This window comes from Protomyctophum parallelum (assembly GCF_964188405.1).
Source record: "Protomyctophum parallelum genome assembly, chromosome: 16".
In the NCBI taxonomy this organism is placed as follows: domain Eukaryota; kingdom Metazoa; phylum Chordata; class Actinopteri; order Myctophiformes; family Myctophidae; genus Protomyctophum; species Protomyctophum parallelum.
The window spans coordinates 22,953,182-22,969,801 of record NC_139711.1 but is presented as its reverse complement, the minus strand read 5'-3'; the positions used below and the strand labels follow the sequence as shown (position 1 = coordinate 22,969,801).

At 45.2% G+C, this 16,620-nt stretch overlaps 1 protein-coding gene across 1 annotated transcript; it reads right to left on the bottom strand.

The window, feature by feature from the left end:
- Window positions 1-13,267: 13,267 nt before the first annotated feature.
- psmd10 (proteasome 26S subunit, non-ATPase 10) lies at window positions 13,268-16,556 on the bottom strand. The gene is made up of 5 exons (XM_083785800.1): window positions 16,343-16,556; window positions 15,870-15,968; window positions 15,107-15,253; window positions 14,645-14,811; window positions 13,268-13,969 (listed from the first exon to the last, which is right to left on the bottom strand). Exons 1-5 carry the CDS (start codon window positions 16,454-16,456, stop codon window positions 13,816-13,818), a joined length of 681 nt encoding a protein of 226 aa, XP_083641926.1. The 5' UTR covers window positions 16,457-16,556; the 3' UTR covers window positions 13,268-13,815.
- Between the last annotated feature and the right edge of the window lie 64 nt (window positions 16,557-16,620).

Sequence of the window (16,620 nt, the reverse complement as noted above, 5' to 3'; positions counted from 1 at the left end):
TACCTTGATCTCCGTCCTAAGAAAGAAAGACAGAAAAAGAAAGACACACAAACCCAACTATGCAGCTTCCACCTGAGGAACCGAGACGCGAGAAAAGAACTGAGCGTCACTTGGGATGGTCACAAACTCTCCAACCATACCCACCCCATGTATCTTGGAGTTACACTGGACAGGACACTCTTCTTCAAAAAAACACCTGGAGAACACAAAAGCCACGGTCAACACCCACAATAACATCCTGTGAAAACTAGTGAACTCCCAAGTGGGGCGCAGACCCACAAACAATCCGTGCAACTGCCATGGCCCTGTCTTTCTCTACAGCTGAGTATTCCTGCTCAAGCTGGAGCCGATCACGTCACACCAAATTGGTCGACACAGCCCTAAATGACACCTGTCGCATCATCACGGGATGGGTCAAGAAAACACCTGTCCCGTCCGTGCCTTTATGCGCTAGCCGGCACCTCCCCCCGCACATCAGACGACTGTGTAACGCTCAAGATGAATGGAAAACACAGGAGATAGACAGTGAAGTCTGGAATGAAATGATAGAGAACACCTCACACACACAGTTTCCTTTCGTGGCTGTTTACATTCGAGGGTCGCCGGTCCTCTCAAACGGAACAGTTTAACGTCATGCCCAGGACGAAAAGATATAGAGAACACCATAATGACAAATGACAAATAACAGCAGGAAGGCATGGGCCACAATCCACCGTCTTGGCAAAGACCACACCACCCATAATTCACAACGGTCACAGCAAATTCTGTTGCATCACAACTAGTGTAGGTATTGGATGGAGCCCGCACACCACAGGTATAAGAAAGACGTGATGCAGAGGAGGGAAATGGGTCGGTAGCTCTTCGGGGATAATGGGTCTTTGCCAGGTTTAGGGATTGCAACCACTTTGGCCTTTTTCCAGACAGAAGGGGTGGTTTTCTGTGCTGTGCATGTGTTCAGCATCCCCACAAGCCAGGGCCTTGAGTTAGGTCCCAGGTGCTGTATCATTTCTGCCAGTAGGTCATCAATCCCTGCTGCTTTTCCGGGTTTCAACTTTCCCATTGCAGTTTCAAGTTCTTCTAGGTCGAAGGGTTTGGTTTGAGTGATGGCTGATTATGGTTGGTCTGATACCACTGTGCGATGGTATTCTATGTGGGTCGGTGGCGGTGTTGGTTACAACTGTTGGCCACCAGTTGTGACCAAGACCGCCACCAACCCACAGGAGAATACCATCGCACAGTGGTATCAGACCAACCACAATCAGCCAACCTTCAAACCAAACCCTTCGACCTAGAAGAACGTGAAACTGCAATGGGAAAGTTGAAACCCGGAAAAGCAGCAGGGATTGATGACCTACTAGCAGAAATGATACAGCACCTGGGACCTAACGGAAAGACCTGGCTTGTGGGGATGCTGAACACATGCATAGCACAGAAAACCATCCCTTCTGTCTGGAAAAAGGCCAAAGTGGTTGCAATCCCTAAACCTGGCAAAGACCCATTATCCCCAAAGAGCTACCGACCCATTTCCCTCCTCTGCATCACCTACAAGCCTATCCCGTCACTCCAAATTGGTCGACACAGCCCTAAATGACACCTGTGGCATCATCATAGGATGCATCAAGACAACACCTGACCCTGTCCCAACACCTGTTTACATTCGAGGGTCGCCGGTCCTCTCGAACGGAACAGTTTAACGTCATGCCCAGGACGAAAAGATATAGAGAACACCAACATGACAAATAACAGCAGGAAGGCATGGGCCACAATCCACCGTCTTGGCAAAGACCACACCACCCATAATTCACAACGGTCACAGCAAACTCTATTGCATCACAACTGGTGTAGTTATTGGATGGAGCCCGCACACCACCAAAAAAAAGAAAAACAACATACTATAGTATGCCCTCCGTGACCATGGACTTTAGCCTTTCGCTTTTCTGCAATTTAACCTTTTTTCAAATCCTCAACAATGATGAAGAATCGCGCACTATAGCGTGCCACTTAATGACCTTGACCAATATCAATGACCTTGAGCAGTATAAATTACCTTCAATAAGACTAGTAAATGACCTTGACCAGTATAAATGACCTTGACAAGTACAAATGACCTTGACCAGTATAAATGACCTTCACCAGTAGAAATGACCGTGACCAGTATATGACTGTGACCAGTATAAATTACCTTCATGAGACTAGTAATTGACCTTGACCAGTATAAATGACCTTTAGAAGACTAGTAAATGATCTTCACCAGTATAAATGACCTTTAGAAGACTAGTAAATGATCTTCACCAGTATAAATGACCTTGACCAGTATGCGGTCCGTGACCATGGACTATAGCCTTTTGCTTTTCCTTGATTTTCACCTTTAAAAAATCCTCAACAATGATGAAGAATCGCACACTATAGCGCGCCGCTCAATGACCTGAGACCATGGACCAATGAATGAAATACAACACATTGAGCAGGGCACTGCAGGGAGTTGAACCCCGTTCCGGTAAACCAGAAGTCCGACACCAGTGCCTTAGTTTTTGTGTTGTTGTTCATTTAAAGGTCCAGGTGTGCATACGCATGTGCCCCTGTGTGTGTAGGTGCATGTGTGCATGTGTGTGCACGCTTCAATGACCACTGTTGGACCCAATGGCGATCAAGGACCTCAGGGAGCCACCCATAATTCACAACGGTCACAGCGAACTCTGTTGCATCACAACTGGTGGCCAACAGTCGTAACCAACACCGCCACGACCCACAGGAGAATACCATCGCACAGTGGTATCAGACCAACCACAATCAGCCAGCCCTCAAACCAAACCCTTCGACCTAGAAGAACTCAAAACTGCAATGGGAAAGTTGAAACCCGGAAAAGCAGCAGGGATTGATGACATACTGGCAGAAATTATACAGCACCTGGAACCTAACGCAAAGACCTGGCTCGTGGGGATGCTGAACACATGCATGGCACAGAAAACCATCCCTTCTGTCTGGAGAAAAGCCAAAGTGGTTGCAATCCCCAAACCTGGCAAAGACCCATCATCCTCAAAGAGCTACCGACCCATTTCCCTCCTCTGCATCACCTACAAGAGAGGCTGCTACTCCAACGCCTCATACCACTCATAGACACCAAGCTGACTAAAGACCAAGCTGGTTTCCGTCCCGTCCTGTGCTGGACAGAGCTCAACCTCACCCAACACATTGAGGATGGGTTTGAGGGAAAACAAATAACTGGAGCAGCAACTGGAGGGCGAAGCAAGCACGCAGGCAGCTTGTGCCTGCCTGCGTGCCTGCCTGCCTTCCTCATGTGGAAGCTGCATAGTTGAGTTTGTGTGTGTGTTTCTTTTTCTGTCTTTCTTTCTTAGGACGAAGATCAAGGTAGACGCCGTTGGAAGGCTCAACACAAGCCGATGCCCCTAGAGATCCATCCCAAAGCTTCCCTCAGGGAGTCCAGCAAGCCAGCTAGCCAGCAAGCCCGCCCAGTCAGCCAACGCAGCCAGCCAGCTCCGCCAGTCAGCCAGTGTAGAAAGTCAGGCTGCCAAGCCAGCGCACATCAGCCCTTGCAGTCAACCATTGTAGCCATACCAGCCTTGCTCAGTCAGCTCAGCCAGGCCTCTCTCGAGGCCTGGCTCTCTGTCTGCCTGGCCCGGTCTGCCCCGCCCTGCCTTGCAGCAACAGAACCAGCCTTGCTGGCAAGCCAGCCAGCTCAGAATACGAGCTCAGCAAGCCAGCGCAGCTGGCAAGCACGCAGTTAGTCTAAACCAGTTTCAGACTGGCAGGCCAAGGCAGACAGACAGGAAGACCGAGGCGCCTAGGCAGGCAGACAGGCCAGGAAGGCAACAAAGTGCAGGCAGGGGGACTGTCCGGCCTAAGGCTGCGCTGCAAGGGTTGGAGCCTGGCCAGCTCCTGCTGGTCTAGACTGAGTGGCTGTGGCTGCACAGTAAGGCTGCGGTAACCTAGTCTGGGCTTGCTGCTGCACTGGCTTGCTCAGCTCGCATTCTGAGCTGGCTGGCTTTCCAGAAAGGCTGGTTCTGTTGCTGCAAGGCAGGGCAGGGCAGACCGGGCCAGGCAGACAGAGAGCCAGGCCTCAAGAGAGGCCTGGCTGAGCTGACTGAGCAAGGCTGGTATGGCTGCAATGGCTGACTGCAAGGGCTGATATGCTCTGGCTTGGCAGCCTGACTTTCTACACTGGCTGACTGGCGGAGCTGACTGGCTGCGTTGGCTGACTGGGCAGGCTTGCTGGCTAGCTGGCTTGCTGTGCTCCCTGAGGGAAGCTTTGGGATGGATCTCTAGGGGCATCGGCTAGTGTTGAGCCTTCCTATGGCGTCTACCTTGATCTCCGTCCTAAGAAAGAAAGACAGAAAAAGAAAGACACACAAACCCAACTATGCAGCTTCCACCTGAGGAACCGAGACGCGAGAAAAGAACTGAGCGTCACTTGGGATGGTCACAAACTCTCCAACCATACCCACCCCATGTATCTTGGAGTTACACTGGACAGGACACTCTTCTTCAAAAAAACACCTGGAGAACACAAAAGCCACGGTCAACACCCACAATAACATCCTGTGAAAACTAGTGAACTCCCAAGTGGGGCGCAGACCCACAAACAATCCGTGCAACTGCCATGGCCCTGTCTTTCTCTACAGCTGAGTATTCCTGCTCAAGCTGGAGCCGATCACGTCACACCAAATTGGTCGACACAGCCCTAAATGACACCTGTCGCATCATCACGGGATGGGTCAAGAAAGCACCTGTCCCGTCCGTGCCTTTATGCGCTAGCCGGCACCTCCCCCCGCACATCAGACGACTGTGTAACGCTCAAGATGAATGGAAAACACAGGAGATAGACAGTGAAGTCTGGAATGAAATGATAGAGAACACCTCACACACACAGTTTCCTTTCGTGGCTGTTTACATTCGAGGGTCGCCGGTCCTCTCAAACGGAACAGTTTAACGTCATGCCCAGGACGAAAAGATATAGAGAACACCATAATGACAAATGACAAATAACAGCAGGAAGGCATGGGCCACAATCCACCGTCTTGGCAAAGACCACACCACCCATAATTCACAACGGTCACAGCAAATTCTGTTGCATCACAACTAGTGTAGGTATTGGATGGAGCCCGCACACCACAGGTATAAGAAAGACGTGATGCAGAGGAGGGAAATGGGTCGGTAGCTCTTCGGGGATAATGGGTCTTTGCCAGGTTTAGGGATTGCAACCACTTTGGCCTTTTTCCAAACAGAAGGGATGGTTTTCTGTGCTATGCATGTGTTCAGCATCCCCACAAGCCAGGTCCTTGCGATAGGTCCCAGGTGCTGTATCATTTCTGCCAGTATGCCATCAATCCCTGCTGCTTTTCCGGGTTTCAACTTTCCCATTGCAGTTTCACGTTCTTCTAAGTCGAAGGGTTTGGTTTGAGGGCTGGCTGATTGTGGTTGGTCTGATACCACTGTGCGCTGGTATTCTATGTGGGTCGGTGGCGGTGTTGGTTACAACTGTTGGCCACCAGTTGTGACCAAGACCGCCACCGACCCACAGGAGAATACCATCGCACAGTGGTATCAGACCAACCACAATCAGCCAGCCCTCAAACCAAACCCTTCGACCTAGAAGAACTTGAAACTGCAATGGGAAAGTTGAAACCCGGAAAAGCAGCAGGGATTGATGACCTACTGGCAGAAATGTTACAGCACCTGGGACCCAACGCAAAGACCTGGCTTGTGGGGATGCTGAACACATGCATAGCACAGAAAACCATCCCTTCTGTCTGGGAAAAGGCCAAAGTGGTTGCAATCCCTAAACCTGGCAAAGACCCATTATACACAAAGAGCTACCGACCCATTTCCCTCTGCATCACCTACAAGGCTATATGAGAAGCTGCTACTCCAACGCCTTGTTGCCACTCATAGATACCAAGCTGACTAAAGACCAAGCTGGTTTCCCTCCCAGCCGCTCCTGTGCTGGACAGAGCTCAACCTCACCCAACACATTGAGGATGGGTTTGAGGGGAAACAAATAACTGGAGCAGCATTCAGAGATCTCTCTGCTGCCTACGACACTGTCCAACACCGCACAATGGTCAGGAAAAGCCTCCTCAACAACAGGCGCTTCTATGTCCAGTTAAATGACCAGAGGAGTAAATGGAAAGCCCAAAAGAACGGCCTCCAACAAGGTAGCGTGCTCGCCCCCCTCCTTTTCAATATCTACACAAACGACCAGCCACTACCCAATGCCTAATGCCAGCGTTTCATCTACGCCGACAACCTCTGCATTACGACCCAACAAGCAGACTTCCAGAAGATTGAGTCTGTCCTTGAAAGTGCCCTCCAAGAAATGTCAAGCTACTACAATACAACCACCTGAAACCCAACCTATAGAGAACACCTCACACACACATAATTTCCTTTCGTGGCCGTTTACATTCGAGGGTCGCTGGTCCTCTCGAACGGAACAGTTTAACGTCATGCCCAGGACGAAAAGATATAGAGAACACCAACATGTCAAATAACAGCAGGAAGGCATGGGCCACAATCCACCGTCTTGGCAAAAACCACACCACCCATAATTCACAACGGTCACAGCAAACTCTGTTGCATCACAACTGGTGTAGGTATTGGATGGAGCCCGCACACCACAGGTATAAGAAAGACGTTCTTTGTTGAAATACTGACAGTGTTTCGATCCATTTGATCTTCATCAGGTCATGTGTACACAAAACATACACTTTTATACTAAGGGAGTGCCCCCATTAAACAATCAAAATACCACATTTTGGTGCCCCTCCCATCACTGCAGGTGTGACACGTCAACCCTGAGTGAGTAGGTGGGGACCCAGACATATTGATGTAAATATAGTCTGTTCAGAAATTGTAGTGCCTCTCATAGAGCTTGTAGGTGATGCAGAGGAGGGAAATGGGTCGGTAGCTCTTCGGGGATAATGGGTCTTTGCCAGGTTTAGGGATTGCAACTACTCCAGCCTTTTTCCAAACAGAAGGGATGGTTTTCTGTGCTATGCATGTGTTCAGCATCCCCACAAGCCAGGTCCTTGCGATAGGTCCCAGGTGCTGTATCATTTCTGCCAGTATGCCATCAATCCCTGCTGCTTTTCCGGGTTTCAACTTTCCCATTGCAGTTTCACGTTCTTCTAAGTCGAAGGGTTTGGTTTGAGGGCTGGCTGATTGTGGTTGGTCTGATACCACTGTGCGATGGTATTCTATGTGGGTCGGTGGCGGTGTTGGTTACAACTGTTGGCCACCAGTTGTGACCAAGACCGCCACCGACCCACAGGAGAATACCATCGCACAGTGGTATCAGACCAACCACAATCAGCCAGCCCTCAAACCAAACCCTTCGACCTAGAAGAACTTGAAACTGCAATGGGAAAGTTGAAACCCGGAAAAGCAGCAGGGATTGATGACCTACTGGCAGAAATGTTACAGCACCTGGGACCCAACGCAAAGACCTGGCTTGTGGGGATGCTGAACACATGCATAGCACAGAAAACCATCCCTTCTGTCTGGGAAAAGGCCAAAGTGGTTGCAATCCCTAAACCTGGCAAAGACCCATTATCCACAAAGAGCTACCGACCCATTTCCCTCTGCATCACCTACAAGGCTATATGAGAAGCTGCTACTCCAACGCCTTGTTGCCACTCATAGATACCAAGCTGACTAAAGACCAAGCTGGTTTCCCTCCCAGCCGCTCCTGTGCTGGACAGAGCTCAACCTCACCCAACACATTGAGGATGGGTTTGAGGGGAAACAAATAACTGGAGCAGCATTCAGAGATCTCTCTGCTGCCTACGACACTGTCCAACACCGCACAATGGTCAGGAAAAGCCTCCTCAACAACAGGCGCTTCTATGTCCAGTTAAATGACCAGAGGAGTAAATGGAAAGCCCAAAAGAACGGCCTCCAACAAGGTAGCGTGCTCGCCCCCCTCCTTTTCAATATCTACACAAACGACCAGCCACTACCCAATGCCTAATGCCAGCGTTTCATCTACGCCGACAACCTCTGCATTACGACCCAACAAGCAGACTTCCAGAAGATTGAGTCTGTCCTTGAAAGTGCCCTCCAAGAAATGTCAAGCTACTACAATACAACCACCTGAAACCCAACCTATAGAGAACACCTCACACACACATAATTTCCTTTCGTGGCCGTTTACATTCGAGGGTCGCTGGTCCTCTCGAACGGAACAGTTTAACGTCATGCCCAGGACGAAAAGATATAGAGAACACCAACATGTCAAATAACAGCAGGAAGGCATGGGCCACAATCCACCGTCTTGGCAAAAACCACACCACCCATAATTCACAACGGTCACAGCAAACTCTGTTGCATCACAACTGGTGTAGGTATTGGATGGAGCCCGCACACCACAGGTATAAGAAAGACGTTCTTTGTTGAAATACTGACAGCGTTTCGATCCATTTGATCTTCATCAGGTCATGTGTACACAAAACATACACTTTTATACTAAGGGAGTGCCCCCATTAAACAATCAAAATACCACATTTTGGTGCCCCTCCCATCACTGCAGGTGTGACACGTCAACCCTGAGTGAGTAGGTGGGGACCCAGACATATTGATGTAAATATAGTCTGTTCAGAAATTGTAGTGCCTCTCATAGAGCTTGTAGGTGATGCAGAGGAGGGAAATGGGTCGGTAGCTCTTCGGGGATAATGGGTCTTTGCCAGGTTTAGGGATTGCAACTACTCCAGCCTTTTTCCAAACAGAAGGGATGGTTTTCTGTGCTATGCATGTGTTCAGCATCCCCACAAGCCAGGTCCTTGCGATAGGTCCCAGGTGCTGTATCATTTCTGCCAGTATGCCATCAATCCCTGCTGCTTTTCCGGGTTTCAACTTTCCCATTGCAGTTTCACGTTCTTCTAAGTTGAAGGGTTTGGTTTGAGGGCTGGCTGATTGTGGTTGGTCTGATACCACTGTGCGATGGTATTCTATGTGGGTCGGTGGCGGTGTTGGTTACAACTGTTGGCCACCAGTTGTGACCAAGACCGCCACCGACCCACAGGAGAATACCATCGCACAGTGGTATCAGACCAACCACAATCAGCCAGCCCTCAAACCAAACCCTTCGACCTAGAAGAACTTGAAACTGCAATGGGAAAGTTGAAACCCGGAAAAGCAGCAGGGATTGATGACCTACTGGCAGAAATGTTACAGCACCTGGGACCCAACGCAAAGACCTGGCTTGTGGGGATGCTGAACACATGCATAGCACAGAAAACCATCCCTTCTGTCTGGGAAAAGGCCAACGTGGTTGCAATCCCTAAACCTGGCATAGACCCATTATCCACAAAGAGCTACCGACCCATTTCCCTCTGCATCACCTACAAGGCTATATGAGAAGCTGCTACTCCAACGCCTTGTTGCCACTCATAGATACCAAGCTGACTAAAGACCAAGCTGGTTTCCGTCCCAGCCGCTCCTGTGCTGGACAGAGCTCAACCTCACCCAACACATTGAGGATGGGTTTGAGGGGAAACAAATAACTGGAGCAGCATTCAGAGATCTCTCTGCTGCCTACGACACTGTCCAACACCGCACAATGGTCAGGAAAAGCCTCCTCAACAACAGGCGCTTCTATGTTCAGTTAAATGACCAGAGGAGTAAATGGAAAGCCGAAAAGAACGGCCTCCCACAAGGTAGCGCGCTCGCCCCCCTCCTTTTCAATATCTAAACAAACGACCAGCCACTTGAAACCCAACCCATCAAAAACCCAACTATGCAGCTTCCACCTGAGGAACCGAGACGCAAAAAAAGAACTGAGCATCACAAACTCTCAAACCATACCCACCCCATGTAACTTGGAGTTACACTGGACAGTTTAACGTCATGCCCAGGACGAAAAGTTATAGAGAACACCAACATGACAAACCCTACACTTAAACCCTCTATATTTAATAAAAAACAATTCTGGACAGGAATCCTGTATTGCAGGGGTGCCCAAAAGGTACACCGTGATCTACCAGTAATCACAAAGGCTGTGCAGGTAGACCATATGGCATGCCCCTGTATATAATCTATCACTTGAATTAAGGTGACTTGACACCAGCTCAAATGTTGCACACAAACATCAGTAGCAAAAGTACAAAGTTATTGTGACAGTAATAATTGCTATAGTGTGTGTTCAGTAACAGGAATATTCCTGTCTCTCCAGCTCTTTAATAAATAGAAAAGGGTTTAATCAGGAGTTGTAGTAGCCACAGGATAATCTAAGCGGTGGATATTGCTCTTTTCTTCATGTCTTTATGTATGTAAATTGTCTTGTTGTTTGTGTTATGTCAAATGCGTGTATATGTGTTCTGCATATACTTGGCTGCTGTGTTGCAAGTTACTGAACACACACTATAGCAATGATTACTGTCACACTATAGAGCTATTTAACACTGTTACTGAACACACACTATAGCAATGATTACCGTCACAATATAGAGCTATTTAACACTGTTACTGAACACACACACTATAGCAATGATTACTGTCACAATATAGAGCTATTTAACACTGTTACTGAACACACACACTATAGCAATGATTACTGTCACAAAATAGAGCTATTTAACACTGTTACTGAACACACACTATAGCAATGATTACTGTCACACTATAGAGCTATTTAACACTGTTACTGAACACACACTATAGCAATGATTACTGTCACAATACAGAGCAATTTAATTTAGGTAACCAAATTGACCCCAATAGTAGATCTTTACACTCTCAATAGTTCAATTGTTGTTAAGCATCTGCTTAATCTCCAAAAAAAACTACACAATTAGAGAATGTAGAAGATTGCTACTTTTGATCCTTTGATTATATAATGCTGATTGTAGCATAGTGGTTAGTGACTGAGCTTTGTTAACATGAGTGCCGGGATCGTTTCCCACCAATTTCAAAGAATGTTTGTTGCTTCGTGCCAATTTTCACAGAATGTTTGTCCTTTTACCTACCAAACAATACTATTTTCACCTCTAGTCGATTATTTATTCAGCGTTTGAGCCACGGACCACCATTTGAGGCCATCTAGTCTCTCAGACCCATTTGAGCCACTGACCACCATTGTGAGAGTCTATTAATGTGAAATGGTGGTCCGTGGCTCAAACATGTTATCACTTTTGAAGTTACTTGTTGTGTTTAGATATGTAAATACTACTCTTTAAAGCCGTGTTTCGGTAGTCGAGTGGGTACTGTCGACGGTTAGTAAACATTGAGGCCGGGCATAGTTGTTTATAAACCTTCGACACTAACCATTCGGCTACTGAAACACTGTTTTACAGTTTCGTACAAACATCATATATAAACATCATAACAAGTAACTTCAAGTGATAGACGTTTGAACACACAAACAACAACAGCGTTAAGTATTAAATAACATTTAATCACTTACTTGCTCCGAAGACGGACCCACGGTGGTGACGTGGCACGTTCCAAACAAACACTGACCAAACCTACCTCCACGCGTCTCTTCCGTATTTGAGGGCGGCGGCACTTCCTTCCGGTGTGAGGCCACGCCCGCGAGATTTAACCGCGAATCTATTGTAGTCCTCTTACGTTACATCCGGGTCCCTTGGTCCCATCCGCTTCTAATGCAAAATAGCTACATATGAACGCGTGAATCTTTTTTTTTTTTTTTACAATAACGTTATTTGTCAGAAAGGAAGCCATTGAGGGTTAAAATGGGTCTTAATGCTTCCAACTCATATAACTGTCACCAACAACACTTTTAATGATATTACATGAAGCAGACAGCCCTGTGATGAAACCTTTAGCATTACACTGTGGTTAATAGGTTTTTATTCACAATGGAATGTTATTGTACTCTTAATATATCATGGTGTAGCACAGCACAGTAGATTCATATTTCAATCGATCTGGGATGTTAAAATTGTGCAAAACTCTGTTCAATGAATGGCCTCTTCTGCTACATTAAACATTACTAAACATTAAACGTTACTTATACCTGTTATTGAGACTCCTATAGAGCATGTTGACATGGATAGCTTGGTTAGTAGGCTAGTATCTCTGTTAGTTAATGCAGTTTGATTGATTCAATTAATAGCCTATTTTATTAGACAAAAATGTAGAACAGTAGTGTCATAGAGTGGAAAATGCCATTTGGTTTAATGTCACAGAATGCAGTGCCACGTAGAGCAGCATGATAAATGGTTAACTTTATAGTGTGTTCAAAAATGGCAGATCTGCAAGTTCAGTGTCTTGAATGAGATGTGCTGTGAGTTTGCATATCTGCTATTGTCCAGCATAGGACCGTTGCACAGTGAAGTATAAACAAGGCTTTAGGATTTATAAGTCGTTTTTAGAATATAATAGAATATTCACTCCAGTGAATAGCATTTATCCATTTAGATAACTTTTTGATGTTATTTAATTACTTATTTTTACACAGAAACATAATGTGTGTCTTTACAATAACTGTAATGTAATAATAATACTAATAATGTAATGTAATAATTATTAATTAAATAACCTTATTTTATTCTGAAGGCAACCGGATGTCTTAAATTAGCTAGCTCTCAGACAGGAAGTTCTAAATTACCTCAAAAGACGGAGCCCTAGCCTGCTATCTGCTAAGAATACTGTCACTACTAGGCTATAGTATTTTTCCCGGGACTGTTTTGAAACTGGATTGTATTGTACTGGAAACTGGTTCTGAGCGCCACCCATAGGCGCCACCTCAGTGCACAGAACGAGATCGTAATGTTTGTTCGCCATCCAGTGGAAAGACAGTGGACTGCAGCAAACATCTCTCCCATCCACGGGAATTCATTGCTTTCCAAGTAGGCTACTATTGTAAAATAATCTAAAGCCAAGACCAATATCCCCCCCCCCATTTTTCTATTTTTGTTAAGTCTTTAAATGTTCTGATGAATTGAAAATGGAGGACCCTGGTGTAAACAAGTCTTAGTGCTGCCTTTTGTTTTATCCTCTTAGCAGATTTCGTATTGCCACAAGTACTTTTGTTGAAAGTTCTGCAAACCCGTTCTGCAAACTGTTTTCAATCAATCAAAGTTTCTAGGCTCTTCCTAAAGGTTAAACTACTATAGCTGTTATCAGGGCCAAAGTCATGACTCATATCATACACATACACTTGACTATAATTTCCATCAAACTGAAGAAATGTTCATCAGTGCTTCACTTACAAAACAAAGGGAGCAATATAGAGCTTGCCTGGCATAGTGATTGTAGAATATAGTAAACAAGAAAAAGCGACGAGTATATCTACCAGGATTCATTACTTTAATGTAAATTGAGTAAAAGTAAGAAGGATGCAAATTATTGGGAAAAGCAAAAGTAAACAGCATGGAATAAACTTTAAACCCACAAATATTAACAAAACAAATGTACAGCATCCCTTCAGACAACATTTTTTATCAATTAGTTAAACATATCCCAGTCAAAATACCTTAATAACAGGTTGAACAATGTTTTATTTTTCAAACAGTTCTGTTCAAACTTCATATAAAATATGTTGCACTGGCACATGAGAGAGATGTTGTTAGAATATGAGCTGGTCCACAGGAATCAACAGAATAGTCTTTACTCCCCAGGCAAGAAGACGTTATGGGTTCGACCGTCAAAGGTTTTTCTAACCAACTCCTTTTCTCTAGCTATACTAATCTGAATGTCTCAGATCAGCTTGATAGAGGAAGGACGATGGAAATGACAACACTTGCAACAACAGATGCGGTTGATCCTGGATGGAGTAGGACCGGTGTCACCCCTCTACTTTTCTTTCTTCCTGGAAATAAAACATCTGTGTTTCCGAGGCTACCCCTCTACAATCCTACGGAGGATGGTACCCAAGGAGCCCTTGGCTATCTGGAGAGGAGTCTTCTCCTCTTTGTTTTCAATGTAGATACTGGCTCCATGTTCAACCAGCAACTTGGCTGCCTCCACACGTTCCTCATCGCATGCGAGGTGCCTGGGGATAACAATACATGTCGAGTTGGAAATATGAAAATGTTTCCCATTTTAATATTCCATTCTTAATTCCTCATACAGCAAGAAAAACAGACTAGACTTTTTGACGTTTGCACATGTATTTCTACAGTGCTACTGCTCTTATACATAATATATATAAGTTGATAGAATCTATTCCACTTCAGTGTATACTTAAGCAATAACATGCGGTGCTAATGATTAAATAACAGCCAGGGGGTGTTATATAGTTATTGTTTTAATAAAATGGTTAACAAATATGTCAAAATGAAATGTATAAACGTCCCAGTTAAAACAGTTTATAGTAACATTACATTATTTCTTTATTTTTCCTTTTTTCCATTAATATAGTTTTTACAAAAAAAGGGACATAGTTCAGCAACATCTTTTACCATAGTCTGCGAGTACATTTTGGTATTTTCGTACATAGTATAGCAATACAGAATTAGTATAACACAGATATCAATACATGAGATTGCGTGATTTTAGCTCACACCACACAGGCGGCTTGTAGCCGAAACGTTTGTCCGGATTAAGAAAATAAACCTGCTTAAATGTATTTATTGGTGTGTGCAACCTCCCTACTTTTTATGATGTTGATCTAAGTTGGTAATGCACCATAAGTCAGTGATTTGAGCTACCACACACCCCCACTTACAGTGGTGTATTGCCTTCCGAGTCCTGGATGTTGGTGGAAGCGCTTTGTTTGAGAAGCAGCTGGATGAGCCGGCAGTTGCCCTTGGTTGAGGCTCTGTGTAATGGAGTAGCCTGCAGCTTGTCCATGACATTGGGGTCTGCTCCATTCTCCAACAACATCAGAGCTATCTACAAAGAAGAACGGTCGGTGAGGACAATGTGTGCTAGCGATCAGTGAAATGGTTCATTTATAATCCATTCATTGTACGACAGTGTTGCTCACTAAATATAGCCAATCTACAAGTTAACAACACATCACAAACCAGATTCAAGATGTGGCAAATTCCCATCCAGTTCTTTTGTGATACATGATTAAACCTTGGTCTACTATAAGCCAACAACACATATAGGCCTAATTGTATATTGCACAGCTACGTACGGTACAGAATAACAATATGATCAGTGTTCTATAAAAGACCCATACCTCATATCTGTCTTTAGAAGCTGCATAATGCAGAGCAGTGCAGCCATTCTGATTGACAGAGTTCAACTGAGCTCCTTTGGATATCAGAGATCTCACTATGTCCTCTCTGCCTGCAGATGCTGCGATGTGGAGAGGAGTCCAGTTGGCCTGAGAAGGAACACAATTCAATGCACAAACTACTGTGTAGTGCAGTGGTTCCCAAACTGTTTCATGTCAAGGACCCCCAAAATGAGCCTGCGGACCCCCATTTGAAAATATATGCCAAGGACCTCCATAAGAGAAGATTTTCGCCCCCCGTTTGACCTGAATTAGGCTACGGCCCCGTATTTAATGGCATTGCTATCTCTGGGACCCAAATGTGTATTGTAAAAACAAATGTAACTCTGAGAGTGTACAAATGGAGCCAAATGGACCCGTTTGTTTGGGTCCATTTTGTACACTCTGAGTTCTTGTACACTCTCAGAGTTACATACCCATAAGGGTTCATTTAGTTCCAAACTATCATTTAGCTGGGGACCCCCTCGCACTCCCTCAAGGACCCTGGACCCCACTTTCAAGTACTTAATGTATTTCATAAACTCTAATTTGGCTTATGTGAGTATTTTTATATAATTTGAGGGCCACACATTATAAAGACCTTAATTCACACACACACACACACACACACACACACACACACACACACACACACACACACACAGTGAGAGAGTGAGAGTGCAATATGCAAAAATGTGGAATATATCATCCATCATCATCAACATACATCGTCTTGCAGGTTCACTTCAACTCCTAGATCCAGGAGGAAGTGCACTATGTCGTTGTGACCAGCCGAGCAGGCCCAGTGGAGAGCAGTTCTGTGGTCCTTAACAAAAAACACAATAAAGACTAATTTATACAAACCATTGTATAGGCTAGCCAATTGCAGTTGCAGATCTACATTGTCCATAGCCCCTCTCGGCACCCCCGTAAGGTTTCTGACATTTGGATGTTTAAAGTAAACATCCAAATGTCAGAAACTTTACGGGGGGTGCCGAGAGGGGCTACATTGTCCACAAATTACACATTGAAATGTACAAAAGATTCTCCAAACTCATACAACATATAGTTAAGAATGTCATGCGGGCCTGCTGCATGACATTATTATTTATTAACTACGGATATGTAGAGCTTGACTCATGCAAGCCTTTAGCTGGAAATCAAATATCTCATGTGTGGTTCTTGCATTATAACGTTTACCTGGTCTGTTTTGAAGGCAAGTGTTTTATCTTTTAAAATGCATTCCTTTACTTTATCAAATTCTCCCTTGTAAGCAAAGTCGCAGATCTCCACATTTGAAACAGAACCTTCCATTGTAGTAGATGTTTGTCCTAATAGTTATGCCGGTTTCATAAACATATTTGCTCTAAACTCATCTATAGTGCAACAATGACTCGGGAAATTCAATTGGATGGTTTACTTCCGCCTTAGAAAAGATCGCGATGTTTCTGCCTTTCGAGATAAAGGTTAATGTCGCT